This window comes from Lepus europaeus, chromosome 15 (genome assembly GCF_033115175.1).
Source record: "Lepus europaeus isolate LE1 chromosome 15, mLepTim1.pri, whole genome shotgun sequence".
Classification (NCBI taxonomy): Eukaryota; Metazoa; Chordata; class Mammalia; order Lagomorpha; family Leporidae; genus Lepus; species Lepus europaeus.
Genome location: NC_084841.1, coordinates 46,513,613 through 46,530,281, shown reverse-complemented (window position 1 = coordinate 46,530,281; position 16,669 = coordinate 46,513,613). Strand labels below are relative to the sequence as shown.

At 40.3% G+C, this 16,669-nt stretch overlaps 1 protein-coding gene across 4 annotated transcripts in view; it reads left to right on the top strand.

Annotated features, from left to right (window-relative positions):
• Positions 1 to 16,669, top strand: part of PDE4D (phosphodiesterase 4D) — a 1,616,992-nt gene that overhangs the window by 1,303,677 nt on the left and 296,646 nt on the right. The window contains exon 1 of one of the 4 annotated variants that reach the window (XM_062212024.1): positions 8,678 to 9,610. The exons of the other annotated variants lie outside the window; for them this stretch is intronic. Within the exon in view, the coding sequence (XP_062068008.1) occupies positions 9,516 to 9,610 (95 nt within the window). The 5' untranslated portion in view covers positions 8,678 to 9,515. Of the gene's footprint in view, positions 1 to 8,677; positions 9,611 to 16,669 lie in introns of those variants that run through there. 4 annotated transcript variants of the gene reach the window in all.

The following is a 16,669-nucleotide window of genomic DNA, read 5'->3' as shown; positions in this document are numbered from 1 at the left end:
AAATATGTTTAAAAAGTTCTCCTGTTGAGATGTGACTCAGAATGTTATTTATTTAGTTCTTAATGTGCTAGTTTCCCCCACATTCTGTTTGGCTTTGCTAATCTGAGTTTAAGTCCAAAATTAAGGTCCACAGTGTGGGCTTAACCCTCTGTACACCTCAGTTTCCTTAACTGCTTGGTGGAGGAAATAGTCATAGTTGTTTGTGAGTCTGTTTCAAATGTGAAATGACAGGCAAGATGAGCAAAGCCCCTTTAACCCAGTGCCTAGCGCATGGTGAGCATCCACAGAGCTTTTCCTCTGGAGCCAGAAGATCTAGGTTCTGACCTGGTTCTAGTACTCTGTGCATTTCAGTTCCCTCATCTGATAAATGGGTATACTCTGTATCTTCCTGTGGTTGATATAACTGCAAATGTATGTACTTATCAGTGTGGCTCCAAATAGGCTCTCAGAGCACTGGCTGGGTGGTAGTCTTCCCAGCCAGGGAAACAGCTCTCTCACTCACAGCTCCATAGGTGACTGACTTGGTCAGATTTTCTGAGATGCTGCAGCACCTGCCTCACTGTCCTGCCATCGTGTGAGGAAACTCTTTCTGGAAAAGTCTTTCCTTTGAACTGATCTTCCATGAAATACTCTGTGTGGGTTGAATAGCACATTGTGTAACACCTCCAGAATAAAGCTGTTTCTCCTAAGTACTTAAGAAAGAATCTTTTGCTTCTTAACAATGATGCTGAAGTCAGCCCAGTCCGACTGAGATGTCTCCCAGTGTATTTTTATACCCCAACCAGTTCCTTTCTCCTGGGGAGAATATTTATTGTTGTAAGGACATTGTAGGAACTGTGTTGGCAAAGGAGGGGTCTAAAGTAACTTCCAGGGATAGAGGCTTATGAAAAAGAAGACAGAGGCAGGACTCATTTTTTTAAAATGTAATTCTATGCATGAAGCAAATGACACAAAGGGGCACCGGAAGTAAAGCTGTGAGAGGCTTGTGTGTCCTATTGACAACGGTTTTGTCCTAGAAGCCAAACACTGTGCTTGGTGTTCAGAATACAAAGGTGGATAAGCTCCATCCCCTGGTTTCAAAGAACTCACAACATTATGCAGGCTCCAGAGTTTATCCAGGGCCTCCCCTGGGAACAGGAGGATGGGGAAGCAATCCCTTCGCCTTTAGTGTCCTGTTAGTGCCTTCTGGTTACACAGACGAAGCTGCGTTCTGAGTTCTAATTCAATTTTTCCATAAACTTTTTGAGATTCCCTCTCAATCATTATTACTATTGCAAAGTATCATATACTTTCACATTTTACAACTGTTATCATCTGTATTACATTGATTTTGCTTTTAAAGCATTTTAGTATAAGTATTATTATTGAGCCCTTACTAAACACCAGGCACTTTGCTAAGAATTTTTATATTGTTTTTAAGTTTTATTTATTTGCTTGTTTGAAAGCAGAGTGACAGAGAGTGGAGGGGAGATAGAAAGATTTCCATTCACTCCCCCAAATGCCCACAACAAGCAGGACTGGGTTAAGTTATAGCCAGGAGTTCAGAGCTCCATCCTGGTCCCCGACATGGGTGGCAGGAGGCCAGGTACTTGGGCCATCAGCTGCTGCCTGCCAGGGTTCAGGTTCACATTAGCAGGAAGCTGGATCAGAAGCAGAGCTGGCATTACAATATAGGATGTGGGTAACCCAGGCAGAAGCTTAACCTGCTGTGCCAAAACACCCAAAAGAATTCAAATGTAGTTTTTAATCATCACAAAACTGTATTTCATCCTTATTGTATAGCTGTGCAAATAGAGGGTTAGAGGAGGAAAAGTCATTTGTTCAAAATCAAACAACTAGTGATTAGTGGAGGATGGGTTTCTACCCAGGCAGTCTGATTCTGAAAGCTGCTTGTTCATCTGATCCTCAAACTCTCCCTAATCAGTAGGCATTGTCTCAAAGAGCAAACTTTTTACATTTTTTAAAACACTTATTTATAATGTGTGGTGAATAAGAAATTGCCTGGGTTGCCTATATTATTTTGCCATTTTTTTTTAATGTGTGCAGACAAGTGAAAATTCAAAGGCCCTGACAAAAGCTTGATCTTAATAAATCTGTTCTCTTCACTGCCTTTTACATCATGGGCTACATTATTATTAAAACACGTACTGCTGTGGCTGGTGCTGTGGCATAGCCGATTCCCATATGGGCGCCGGTTCAAGTCCCGGCTGCTCCACTTCAGATCTAGCTCTCTGCTATGGCCAGGGAACATAATAGAAGATGGCTGAAGTGCTTGGGCCCCTGCACCCTCATGGCAGACCTGGAAGAAGCTCCTGGCTCCTGGCTTTGGATCGGCACAGTTCTGGCTATTGCAGCCTTTTGGGGAGTAAACCAGTGGATGGAAGACCTCTCTGTCTGTCTCTCTTTCTGCCTCTGCTTCTCTGTAACTCTGCCTTTCAAATAAAAATAAATAAATACTAAAAAAAAAAAATAAAGACCACATACTGCATGCATTTTTGACAAACTAATGTGCTTTGTCAAATTATGTTATCTTTCCTGAAAAATATTAATCACATTTTTAATGAATGTGTTATTTTTAGAATTTTTAAAAATATTTATTTATTTATTTGAAAGGCAGAGATACACAGAGGCAGAGAGAAGTCTTCCATCCACTGGTTCACTCCCCAAATAGGTGCAACAGCCAGAGTTGGGCCATTCCAAAGCCAGGAGCCAGGAGCTTCTTCCGGGTCTCCCACTCGGGTATAGGGGCCCAAGGACTTGGGCCATCTTCTGGGGCTTTACCAGGCCATAGCAGAGAGCTAGATTGGAAGTGGAGCAGCCAGGACTAGAACCGGTGCCCATGTGGGATGGCAGCACTGCAGGCAGTGACTTTACCCACTACACCACAGTGCTGGCCCCAAGAGCATTTTAAAATAGTTATGGCAGACAGTGAATTCTTTCCAAGTAAAATGTATAGGTGTCTTGCTTTGAAAAGGTAGAGAAAAGACCTTCCCATATTTCCCTTTAAAAAAATGCCCTAAACAGAAAGTCATACTTCCCCCTTCTAAAAAAAAAAAAAAAAAAAAAAAAAAGGAAAAGTTCCTTCTGTCCCCGAGGAACCTCAGAAATGTCTGTAACTGCAAGCCATGATGAATGACGGTAGAAAGAGAGAGAGAAATGGTCAAAGACTGAACCAAATGAAGGGACCGTGGTAAGAGCAGCAAGCTGAGCTGCCCTGAGTGCCCAGAACACATTTGGAAGGAGGGGTGAGTTCTGAAAACAGAGGGGTGTGTGTGTGTGTGATATGTAAGCGTATCCATAAGTATGCTTACCTGGCCTTGTCAGCATAGTCCGTTTACCTTACTTCCCTCTCCGTGGAAGACAGAGACTCCAGACTCCAGGACACCAGGCAGAGGGGTGGGAAGAGGTGGCTGTGCAGACAGGAGTACATGAAGGTCTGCAAACCGGTCACTCAGACCCCCAACTCCTTTCTCTTGCCCACGTTGAAACACTAGCAGGCAGATTTATATTGTTGTTTAGAAAAATACAAATGCCCCAGAGGGAAAATCCTATAATAGTGACATCTGAAAGAGCCAAGAAAATGCCTGCTAAGCACCTGGTGACCTGCAATAAAACTCCGGGTGCACAAGATCCACTCCCACCCCACCCCCTGCCCCATGCACCCACACCTACCTGTCACCTTTCTTTTTTGAAACAAAGAATACTTATTTGATTTATTTGAAAGGCAGAGTAAGAGAGAGAGAGAGCGAGCTCTTCTATCCATTGGTTCACTCCCCAAATGGCTACAACAATCAGGGCAGGGCCAGGCTGAAGGCAGGAGCCAGGAGCATCTCCCACTTGGGTGCAGGAGCCCAGACAATTGGGCTCTCTTCAGCTGCTTTCCCAGGCACATTAGCAGGGAGCTGGATCAGCAGTGGAGCAGCCAGGACGCGAACCAGTGCCCATATGATCTGCAGGTGTTGCAGGCGGCAGCTTGTTACGCCACAGAGGAAGCCCCATGTCACCTTTCTAGCGCCTCATCTTCACGTACTGGCAGGAGCTGGGCTCAGGAATCAATGCAGGATAGGAGGATACATATGACTGTCATCACTGATAGTTCAAACCATTTCATTGATTTCTTTAATAACATTTCAATATTTAACTCCAAATGAGGTTAAATCTGCGGGGCTGCATTTAGGTGTAAAACAAAGAAGAACATGAAGAGTGAAAGAGGGATGGAAAATGGTGGTGGAAAATTGAGTAAACATGGCAGCACTTGTATTAGATCATTTATGTGATTCCTATAATTTTTTTTTTCTTGAATGCAGCATTGAATTAGTTCTGACAGTCAATGGCAAAATGCATTTCATGTCAGCATTACTGAGCCCATGCAGAAGTGTTGGTTCTTGTTTAAACACTCATTTTCTGCACCTTTAATAGACAATGTCATTTGTTGACAAATATTTAAAGCTGTATACTACCAGAGAGCTCACCTTTTTTTAAAGGTTTTATTTATTTATTTATTTGAAATGCAGAGTTGCAGAGGCAGAGGCAGAAAGAGGTCTTCCATCCGCTGGTTCACTCCCCAAAGGGCTACAATGGCTAGAGCTGAGCTGATCAGAAGCCAGGAGTTTCTTCCAGGTCTCCCATGTGGGTGCAGGGGCCCAGGACTTGGGCCATCTTCCACTGTTTTCCCAGGCCATAGCAGAGAGCTGATTCGGAAGTGGAAAAGCCAGGACTCAAACTGGTGCCCATATGGGATCCCAGCGCTACAGGCGGTGGCTTTACCCACTATGCCACAGTGCTGGCCCTGAGAGTTCACATTTTATTGCCTTTTAAAATAATAACTTGTTATCCAGGATTACCTTCTGATACAATCAAAATGCCAACTGTTATGCAGGTAACAGCAAAGCACTGTTACTCATATTTTGACTACTGCCAAAGACCTTATCACATTAATGGCTCACAGACTTGTGACATTGTTTTATATGCCCTCATCGTAGCATTTGTGCCTACAACTTGAAAACAAAGATAATGAAGTCAGATTTTAATCCCGGATATCCTGAAAATATAGAAATTCGCTATTAAACATGTGCGTCATTACACCAGTCATGTACACACATCAGTTTTAATGGATAGTCATCCATTGCTACAGTCCAATGGAACAGGATGGCTCCAAAACTATTGCAAAGACTTTGAGGCAGTTTTTAATCTCTCTCTCCCTCTCCTCCTCCTCTTGTGCTCACTGTCTCTCTCTCATTCACACACACACAAATTATGAATAAGCTCTAGAATGATATATACATGTGTACAAATATTTTGAAGAAAGTATTGGTTTTCTTTACCCATAAAATTCATATTCTCGAGTCTATCTACCTTGCAAGGCTGAGTATAGATAAGAAAGTGTACCACCTAAAATATTTAAGTGCTGAGTGTTAGGAGTTAGTAGGCGATTAATAAATTATAGTGATCATAATTATCCTAATCTGACATTTTAATGAAGGAGGCAGGAAATTCGAGATTAGGAAGACTTTAAATGTACTACTCTGGATTTCATCTTGAGAATTAAGGAATTTAGTTCCAAACAAGCTTTATATGAATAGGCAAGTCTTGAATTCCATTGCAAATAGAGTGACCATAGTAAAATAAAAAGGACTGGTAGAAATCTACTCAAAGTTCCCCTCTCAATAAGAAAAATGCCATATTTATCAGGATGAGGAAACGCTATGGAAGTTCAAGTGACTTGCTCTCACTAATGTTAGGATACAATGTAGAATACTAGGAAACTGTAAAAACTGCAGCTTTGTGATCAGTTTTCCTAAGACATTATTTTGGCACATCTACAGGTCTGAATCTGAGCACATTTGACAGGCATCAATGTTCAGTTAGTTCATAACAGAGCTCTAAGAATTCCGCTCATGGCAGATTGGAAAGTGTAGGAAAGTAGAAGTTTACTTAGAGGTCAGAAGATTTGTTCATAGGCTGAGTATTGTAAAGTAGTAATATCTCAGAAAACCTGGATCAGATCGTGAGCACCTCATTCAGTTGGTTTTGGTTAATATTTCCTAATTAATTCATGGTTCTTGATTAATGACATTCGTCCTGCCAGTCATACTGACTATTGAATGATAAGGGAAAGGCAAATCGTGTTTAGGTGCACATAATCTACACCCATATGCAATTGTTGGTTCCCGTGTGAGTGTTGCCACATTGCATTATGGGTCCTATTAGTGGTGTGAGATAAAGTTGTGATATTTGGAATATTAATATATGTTCTCCCATTCATACTTGTAGTTTGGAAAAACTATATTTAACCAGTATTTCATACTTATTTACAGAATAAATATAAAGTAACATTTTAAATGTAGTTTGGGTTTTTTTTAAAAAAGTGAGCCAGTGGAAAATAGCAATGATACACATGAGTTGCTAATATGACAAATAGTCAGTGTCCAACCGACTGAAGTTTGAGAAACATGCTATATGGTGGTTTGATTCAACAAGATATTTTACAGATGGATTATCCAGTGAACTTGCACTTCCTGTGGTACAGTCCATTGAATGTGGTGACAACAGGCCTGGAGTAAGTCATCAATACGTCATGATAGAACTAAGGACATCAGGGAAATGTGGAGAAATAGCAGCTCTGGATCCATGCGCATTTGCCAAAGCCCTACAGACAAGGGGCACGTGGGTCCTCCTCCCGGCCTGTTCAGGGCCACGAGCTTGTGCCCTGACAGTAACGTGAGGGGCAGGAAGGCTGCTTTATTCTGAGAAGCTCTGCAGAGGGAACACTTTGATCCTTTCAGAAAAGTCCAGGTGGAAAAAAAACAAACAAACCTTCAAGTGGAGAAAACACTGTAATATTGAATAAATACCACTTTTTATCCTATCATTTCTTTCAGCATTAGAGGTAGGAGCAAAACTAAGAAATTTACATCTCAACAGCCTGGTATTACTGTGCATCTTTCTTTCCTGGTGGTGGCAGCCTTAAAGTAATCCCCAAAGCTTTACATATTCCAGTTAGTCCCATGGGTGGTCAGATTCCCCTGCTTGTTGCCTTGGGGACCCACACATTAGTCATTATGGGAGTGTTACAGAGTATTTATAGGTGCCCAGCAAATGCGATCAAGTTTCCAGAGAGTGACTCTTGGAATACCGGGAATTTTGAACAAGGAAGAGAGGAAGAGCAGCACAAAGCTGCATGTGTGTGACGAAGAAGGAGTGACAGTTACCTACATTATCTCAGTGATCCCGGTGGGACAGCAGGCCTTCCGGAAGACCAAATCACTCCTGGAGCACATCACACACAGGTTCAGACGTTACGCTCCACGATCCTTGTCATCTTCTTCCTGAAATGACAACCAGAAGATACTTGGTTGACCTTACATAGAAGAGAGCAGTTCACATAAAGAACGGTCACGTCATTGTACTATTTCGTCATTTTGCCAGTTGAAATTGCAAGGAGAAAAATGCCAACCCTCCTCTCCCCCTGCAAGTGAGGACTGGTCTCACAGAGCTTTGGAATGCCTCAACATATGTGATTAGTTAACCTGCCCAAAAATTCCAGCAATGTGCTAAGCAGGGGACAGAGCCAGGAAGGTGTGAATGTCCTTGGGCAGTCCCAAGAGAAAACGGAAAAGCTTAAGGAAATAATCCTGTGGAAAGCAACTGTCAGCCTTGACGTGCAGAAGCCAGAGAGTCATTGAGAAGAATTCTGAATCACAAATGCACCTTGCAGTGTGACCAGGGGAGGAGCTGCCGGCTGGGTTGTAATTCGCGGCCAGAGCCTCTGGCGCATGCCTTACTACATTAATTTTCCAAGTTGTTTGGGTGGGTCAGCTGCACTCCAACATCCTGCCTACAAACGCTAAACAAACAGCAAGCTCACGTCAGACAGGAGAGCCAACGCACTAGCTCCAGTTATTTAAGGCATCAGAATGCTTAAATTCTTTTCACTTGATAATTCACATCCAACATGATTGAGGTTGACACACCCAAAGGAATACAAATCCTCTATGCAGATGCCCACAGAGAGAGGCCCCATGGTCCTGTTTCCCTTCCACTGGGGAACAATCCGATTCAGCTTACGTTGTAGCTACTGTCCCAATTTTGATTTCAGATGTAAGAAGTGGGCAGGTATTGGTGTTCAAAATAATAAGGGACGCTAGCATATCAAGTTTCATCCCATAGCAAACCCAAAGGCTTTGTTTATAAAGCGCATGACATGTGCACATCATTTTCAGAAGACTTGAAGCTGAGAAAACATCGTGCGAGGGTACAGCCTGAGTGCCTGTAGCCACTTGCCCTGCCATCAAACACTGGGGTTTTCAGTCTAAATATTGCAGCACCGCCTAATGGATTGATGCCTGCTGCACTTTCTGAATTTTTCAGAGGGAGTTTAGATCTCTGGAAGCAAACCTTCAAGCCCAGTGCTTTATTAAATCCGAGCAAAATGAACAGCTGCTAAGTACTGAAGTTCCTCTACTGTGCTGCCAGAGACACGCTTCAGTCTGGTGCTTGGAGAAAACGACGATTTAAAAAAAAAAAAAAACAGAAAGAAAAACCACCCCAGGGCCAGCACAGCCAGGGGTGCGTTTCCCGCGAAGGTGCTCGCGGGGGCTGACCCTGGTTTTCTAGAGGAGGAAATGGTTCTGTGAGTGTAGGGAGGTCCCCAGCCGGCTTGACGGATTTACACCGCTGGGCTCCCTCGCTTTGTAAGTTTCCGCAGTTGGCTAGGCTAGCCCCGGCGCTGGGATTTTTTTTTTTTTTTTTTCCTTTCCCCTTTCTCACTTCCCTACCATGTTTTTGAACTGCCTTCCTACCGACGTCATTGAGCCCTTGAGGAATAGTTTCTCCCCGGTGAGATTGAATGATAGTTTCTCATTCACAAAGGCGTGGAGTCCAAATTCGAAGCAGGGGGGACCCCGGAAATCACAACTCCCAGGTAAATCGGCTCTCCCAGCCCCAGGAGGGGGACGCTTGGCGCCGGCGCCGGCTCAGTGCTTGGCTCCATGGACACGACTGTTTCCTTGTGGTCGCGCTGAAATGAAACTTCCTTGACAGACCAGACCGGGTTGCAGGACCTCCGGGTCATTTTCTTTCTCTTTCTCTACCTGAGTCCTCCCAGCCGCGGAAACCTTTGAACCTATTATTATGGAATTGCAAAAAAAAAAAAAAAAAGAGAGATCCAGAGACTCTTTCCCCCGAGCTGGCTTCCCTTGTGACCTAGATGAAGAATAGGTTGAAAATGCGGTTCCTCCCTTGGCAATGCAAGACAGAAAAGAAACTGTCACTTCCGAACAGCCGGGACGGAGTGCACTCGGCGTGCGAGAGGAACGCACTCCAGCGGCTCCGAGCCTTGCCTGCGAGCTGGACCAGGGCGCGGGAGGTGGACTCCAGGAAAAGTGGACCTCTGAATGCAGCAGCCTTCCTTGGAAATGGACTAGATTTCACTTCGGCTTTGCAGAAAAGCAGCTGAGATGTGTTAATCAGAACACTTGAATGTTTCTTTCTTCGGTTTTCTTTTTTTGTTTTTTATGATTATTTTTAAATTTTGTTTTTCCAAAATGAGCATTGTAATGAAGCCCAGATCCAGGTCTACAAGTTCGCTAAGGACCACAGAGGCAACTGGGTAAAGTGCTTTTCTCTCGTGCTTCTCTCTCCCTTTCCCTCCTAAGGCTGACACTGAACTTCATTCAGGGTTTAGTAATTGCTGATGAGGTGTGTGATGGTAGGGCTTTGTGAGAAAGAGCCTCACTGGTTCTTTCATTCTCTATTTTTTTCCAAATCGGGTCCACTCTAGCCAAAGGGGTGCTCATGGTTTTTTTAACCCCCTGTAGACTGTAGCAATTTATCCGTTGATCAATTTTAAAGGAAGAAAGAAACTTGCCAGTTTGTTGGGAATTTTGAAACTGTCAACTTGTCATTTTCCTCCATCTGGTTTAGTTGCTTTTTTTCTTTTGTTTTTCGGTTTTTGGTGTTTTTTTCCTTGCTACCAACAGGCTGGAAGTTCATATTCTCTCTGTCTTTAGAAGTAAAAGCTTCAGCTTTTACCACAGATGTGTTGGGAATTAATAATGGCGTGTATCTCATCATCCACTTGTCTTTAACTTTGAGGCTAAATATATATCAATATATATGCTTGTCATTCAGTCATCTTTTATGTTTTATTAGTAATATTCCATAATAATCATATCTGGGGGTCATTTGAATGCTTTGACTATGTTGAAAGTTATGTTCATTTCCACTTAATCTAATATTTATTCCACTCTTTGCCAGTGCTGATGTGATAGGCTCTTAAGCATATGGCCCTTAAGGAAAATTTCCCAACAAAATAACTGTTGTGTGTGGAACAGCTATTTAGAGAATAGGGGTAAGGCCATGTCGGAGGTTAATCCTATTTTGTTTATCTTAGTGACTGACTGTAAATAAATACCTAAGGTCACCTCTTTGAAATGGAAATAATCGTGTTCCAGATAGGAGAAATACAAGCAAGGACTGAGGGCAGGTGGTTGGGGACAGGATGGAAGGGAAATGTGTGATGCCTTATTTTGGGCAGCCAAACACACCTTTGTGTTCTGGTTGTCTGGGTATTCAATTCAGCTCATGCTTACGCTGATGGATTATTGTTTGCTGTTATTATGCTAATGGTTTAGAGTGGATTAGAAGAACTGCCTGTTGGGTTATAGTTGTGTGAGTTTTAGTAAGTTTAAGATGGCAACTTTGTCTCATGTTACTTGTTACATGTCAAACCATAAAATAATACTGCAAAAACTCCTTGATGTATTTAAGGACAAGTTTGCACCTACAAATTCATTTGAAAGTTCCTTTCTTGATAAACTGAAAATACTGGAAAATACTTAGCATCTCTTTGTGAATTTTTATAGCTAATATAAATTTCTGGCTTGGGTTATCCGAATTCATAAAGTAAGCGAATTTTACTAATTTCTGATTTATATCCTGTCTATATGAAAAGAAAATTCTATACACAAGTAGTTCTATCTCCCTTTATTTTTTTTTTTTTGTCTAAAAAAAAGATATATTTTAAGATTCAGGGCTCAGTTGTCAATAGTACATTTTGCTGGGCAAGAAAGATAGATGGCTTTTATATCCGTGAGGCTTCCATAGCCTATTTTTATCCATACTATTACTATTTATTACTTTGAATTATCTGAGATGTTTATTTATATAGGGCCACAATTAAAAAATATTGATTTGTAATAAACCTATCATTCCATTTAACTATGACTCTTCTGCATAGTGTTACAGTTTGAACGATTTTTGTGTAAGACATAAATGTTTTTTGATTCCTGAGTTTAGAGAAATGTCTACAGTTATTCATCTTACCTCGGACTTAATAACCTAGCTGCCTGGATGTTTCACTGTGGCTTCCAAATAATTTGGCCTGAGGTTCTGTTAGGCTGTGATTATAGTTTTACCACCTCATTTTCCTTCTTTTACCATTCAGATATTATTCACATACATGTATTTGTTTTCATTTATGTATGGTAAGACCCAGAGAGATTATTCGATAACCATAATAAAGAAAAGCTGGTCTCTCTCCCTGTGCCTCTGTACAGAGAGGACTGGGGCCTTGGAGGCTCATTGGGATAAGTGCTTCTCCCCATCAGTGCTCTCTTGCTGACTTCTTAACACCCCAGTCCCACCAGCCCCCATGCTTTTTCAGACACCAAAGCCTACTGCATCTTCTTTTCGTGGTTGACTGCCCATGACGAGACCTGCTGGTTTCCCATTTATTCTCTTTTCAATTTCTTGTTTTTCATTCTGACCTGCTCTTGGGGATCCATCTTTTGACTTTGCCTTCTTAATGCTGTTATATAAATCTGTTTTCTGTTCCACTGACCCGCTTTCCCCAAATCTCTACTTTCCCGTGGGATGCCCCAAAGCCAAACACTACCTTTGGAAGTTGGTTTTCTGCCTTCTGCAAGGATCCAATATTTTACCTTTTCTTGTTTCTCCCCAACACATAGCAAGCCATACTACCTTGTTCTTTATAGCTTTAATAGGATTCCTACAAGATAGTTACATTTTAAAAGGAATTTCATGACAAATTTATGATGGTATTTTATATCCTTCCTCTTATTTCACCTATATAAAAGACCAGCCTTACTTGTAATTAAAATTTTATGAATTTCAAAAAGAAATAATCTTGAAAAAAATGTTTCCTTATAACATAGGTGTTGCAGATTTAGAGTTTAGATAATAAGTATATATACTGTTTCTTTTATTCATTATTTACTGAATATCAACTATAAGTAAGTTCTAACAGAAACTGATTATGGCATCTATTCTTAAGGATGCCTTAAAAAATTTACATGAATGAAACTGAGAAAACTATATGTATGTTTTTGTGCTCACAAAGTTAATAAAAAGTAGCAAAGTTTTTTTGATTGAGACGTAGCTTTCCTTTCTATTTATATTTTTAGTGACAATCTTCTACCTTTAAATTCTATTTAAGAAAATAATAAGAAAGTAAATAATATTTCCATAAATATTTGTATTTTACATCTCTTTCAGGTATAATATTACCTCTCATATTCCTTTTTTATCTCTTTGCCATTTTAAAGTTTATAAACACATTCTAGGCATACTTCTTATTATTTAATTAAGATTTATATGATTTAGTTTAACTAGAAAATTATTAGCCTTTGAAATATAAGTGTAAAGAAAACTTTGGCCAATAAAATCAAACTTTTCATTTCCTACTGTCAGAACATTCGGCATGTAAGATTTACTGGTTATGTTTAAGATCTGGAATCTGAGAAAAAAATGCTACACTCCAAAATATGACTGTGATTTTTTCTTAAAGTAAATTTTGAAATTAGTAATTGAATATATAGAGTGGTAGTTAAGGTTTTAGATATAGAAAAAAAGTCTGGAGGACTCTACTGCAGGCCTTTGGTAGGAGTTACCTTTTAGAGGTGAAAATGGTAGCAATGAAGTTAGGAGAGACTTTCCCTGTCTCTTTCCTTCTTTACTGTATTTCTATATCAAATGAGCATTTTCATCAAGAAAAATATTGTAAATGATAGCTTAAATTATTAAAAATATATGTGCTATGTCATTTGCTAGTTCATCACTATATATGTAGATATCTATCTATATCTATATCTATATCTACATATATAGATATATCCATTAAATAATAATTTGCTCATTTTCCAAACTATCATGAATAACCATTTTAACACTGGGCAAATATAATTTTCTGAATTAGCTTGCAATTCAAACCAAGAAATTATTTCCTTTGTTATTATTATAATTATTATTAAATCTTTCCTCCTAAGGTTGTGAAAATCTAGGCTGGCCTCATGATCATAGCTGAAAGCATTTCTTGGGCTAAGATGACTAGTTCTACAACGGAAAATGAAAAAGATGTAGCAACGTTGATTAATATGTTGGAAGGGAAATTACCCATAACTGCACTAGCCCATCCTCAGTTACTCTCATTTTCAACTGAAAGTACCTTAAATAGCTGTTAATGTGATTTCTGACTCTTCTTCTTCACTGAAGATATCAGCGTTTTTCTATTGCTTTTCTGACATCACTTCTACCTTTCATTTTACTGAGTGTATTTTATGAATGAGAACTCTATAGAGAATTTTACATGTAATATGTTATTTAGTTCATATAACAATTTTGAGAAAAGTCTTGCTAATCCAAATTTTAAAGTTGGTGAGATGAGTGTAGCAACTGGAAGGCTGGGGTTCAAACCTCCAAAGACAATACTGTTTTTATTTCGGCATGACAGCTCCCTCTACTGCCTGTATAATTAACATTTTTTAAAAGATTTATTATAATTATCATTTTTAATTATTGTACATTGTCCTCCTGCTGAAGACAGCTAAAGACACTATGTGGTCTGTGAAGTTGAGGCTGATGCTGGGTGTGTGAAATGACTGTTTGAAAGACTCTTGCAGGAAGTGGCATTTGGCCTGGTGGCTAAGAAGCCACTTGGGAAGTCTGCATCCCTTATTGGAGTGCCTGGGTTTGAGGCCTGGCTCTGTTCTAATTTCAGCTTCAGGCTGAAGGGATCTTAGGAGGCATTAAGTAATGGCGCATACTTGGATTCCAGCCACCCATGTGGCAGACACAATAGAAGTCCCTGGCTTCTGTAATTCAGTTTGGCCCAGCCCAGCTGTTGCAGGCTTTGGGAAGTGAACTAGTGGATGGGAGGTCCTCTCTCTCTCTCTCTCTCTCTCAGCCTTTAGACTATATATTCTCTACTTGTTGAAAGTAATTTCATCTGTTCCCTATAATAGAGAATAAAGAGCAAAAGCTTTGTCAGGGCACCTCAGTTTTGAATGGAGTCTATTAACCTAGTCCCTCTATAGTTACCTATACAATAAAAGAGCTGAGCTCAACTGGTGAACTTAAAATATATTCTCAGTGGAACACTTTTTACACATGAAATGTAATGTGGAGCCAATGTAAATATGTATGTAAATATGAAAGAGAAAAGTATACATATATTTGATATGGAGGTATAATTTTTTTAAAACATAAATGTGCTTGAGATGTATCAACATAGAATAACAATAAAACAGCACTGAATTTGCATGTTTATCCACAAGCCAAACTCAGTCCCTGTCCTTGCAATAACTACAAAGAGCACTAGGGTTCCAAGGAATATTGTGTGAAAACTACCAGCTGGTAATAACTGCTGATCATTTATAGTTCTGCTCCTTGTGGTGCTGCCTTACCACCAGAGAGTCGTCTAGGTTTTCCGTATCCCTGTATCAACTGGGATCAACTTGTAGTAAACTGGGAAAGTTCAAATTCCTCTGCCTGAAAACATTGGGAAATTATAGGACATTTCTCATTGCTGAGAAATCATATATAATAATAATTGTTAAGACATGTAAATTTTATTTCACATCTTATGTTTTACCAATTTATAGTAGCTCTTTCTGGAGTGAGGAAACCATTAAATATATGCACAGCTAACTACTCAGGAATTCAACATGGTGGTTGGTAAAGAAATGCTGAACTGAGTTCTTCAGAAGAAAGGTGTTCTGTAGTCTGGAGATTTCCAAGTGAGATTCTCCACCCTTGTCTTCTGTTATGTCACTGGTGAATAAAGCTCCCTGGGAATAGTGCCTCATGCAGTACATTCCTGTGTGATATTACACTCTGTATAAGACTCTACATAGATGAAGCTGACTGTGCTTATGTTTGGAGCTATACTGAGTCCTAACAGAACTCTGTTCTTTTCCTCCCTACTGATTGGAACATGTCATGATTTTGACCCTCCCTCTAAAACTTGACTTTCATTATAGAGAAAGGAATAGCTCACTTATTAGTCTTTCTGTCAATCACATTAATCATGTATTCTGTTTGTATTGAATCACTCTCTAAATGGAATCATGGGTATGAGAATGCTTAACCATGGGTCTACCCAACTGTTACTAGCTGGAGAAGTGTAGATTCTAAGATGAAGCTGAAGAGAAATAACATTAATGATATCTTCAAGTTTTTCACTTTCCTTAGAGAAAAATGCCTGGGGAATAACTCTAAATATTCTGAATAACACTTATAGCAAACATATCGAATCAACAAAGTTTACATAAAGGTAAACACAGTAGCAAGTGTTTGGCTTGGTGTTTCAGACACTGGTTGGGGTGGGCATATCACATATTGGGAGACCTGAGGTGGAGTCCAATTCCAGCTTCCTGCTAACATACACCCTGGGAGGCGGAAGGTAATGACTCAAGTGGTTAAGTCCCTCCTACTTATAATAAGAGAGATCCTGGCTTTCAGCTTCAGTGTGGCACAGGCCTGGCCATTGCAGGCATTTGAGGAGGGAACTAGTGGATAGGAGCTCTCTGTCTCTTTCTTTCTCTGTTTCTGTGCCTCTCAAATAAATAAGAGATAAATAAAGCTTAATATTTTTCAAAAAGGTAAGAAGAGTAGGATCTGGAGGATATCACTGGTGAGGAAGATAGTCACAAAGCTTCATCAAAAGCTAACATTGATTTTCCTAGGAGTCGATCCAGAGATGATCTGCTTTCTTCAGAGGTAACTCGAAGGTTGATAGAATTTTAGTAAATGAACATTAGAAATAAGGTGGACTTTTCCAAAAGCACCCACTCTGATTATCACAGCTTGCAGGGAGGGCTGGGGCACCGCAGGAACACAAAAACAGTGAGTCTGGCTTAGATATTATGAAGCAAACTACGTAGAGATCGCTAATGAGAGGCTGTGCCGTGATCCGTATCAGATTTCCTAGTTCTGAGCTCAGGTTTGGCCTCAGCTAGGAAATACTTCAAAAGAATGAAGAATAATGAGAATCCCAGAGCCTACAATGGGAGAAATATAAACTGTCAGTATTTCTTATCCACCACCCTCAGCCTTCCAAGGGGGTTGATGGATGAGGATGTGAATCGGAGAAGCTAAACAGAATGCAAGTTAGAAAAACACAAGGGAATGTTTTCAAGGAAAGAACTAGGGAACTATGACCAAAAGTGGGGAAAAGCCAGAGAGAGACCAATATGGAAGAACCCCATCCCATTTTAAAGTAGGCATCCGATCATCTAATGCCCTATGTTGTTTAATCACACTGCTAACCCCTGGGCAAAAACTGCCATTAATGAACTTGAATGTAGAAAATATTCTTCCCCCACCCACCTCATCCTAGTCCTAAGAACTTCTGCCATAAAAAGGCAACTGT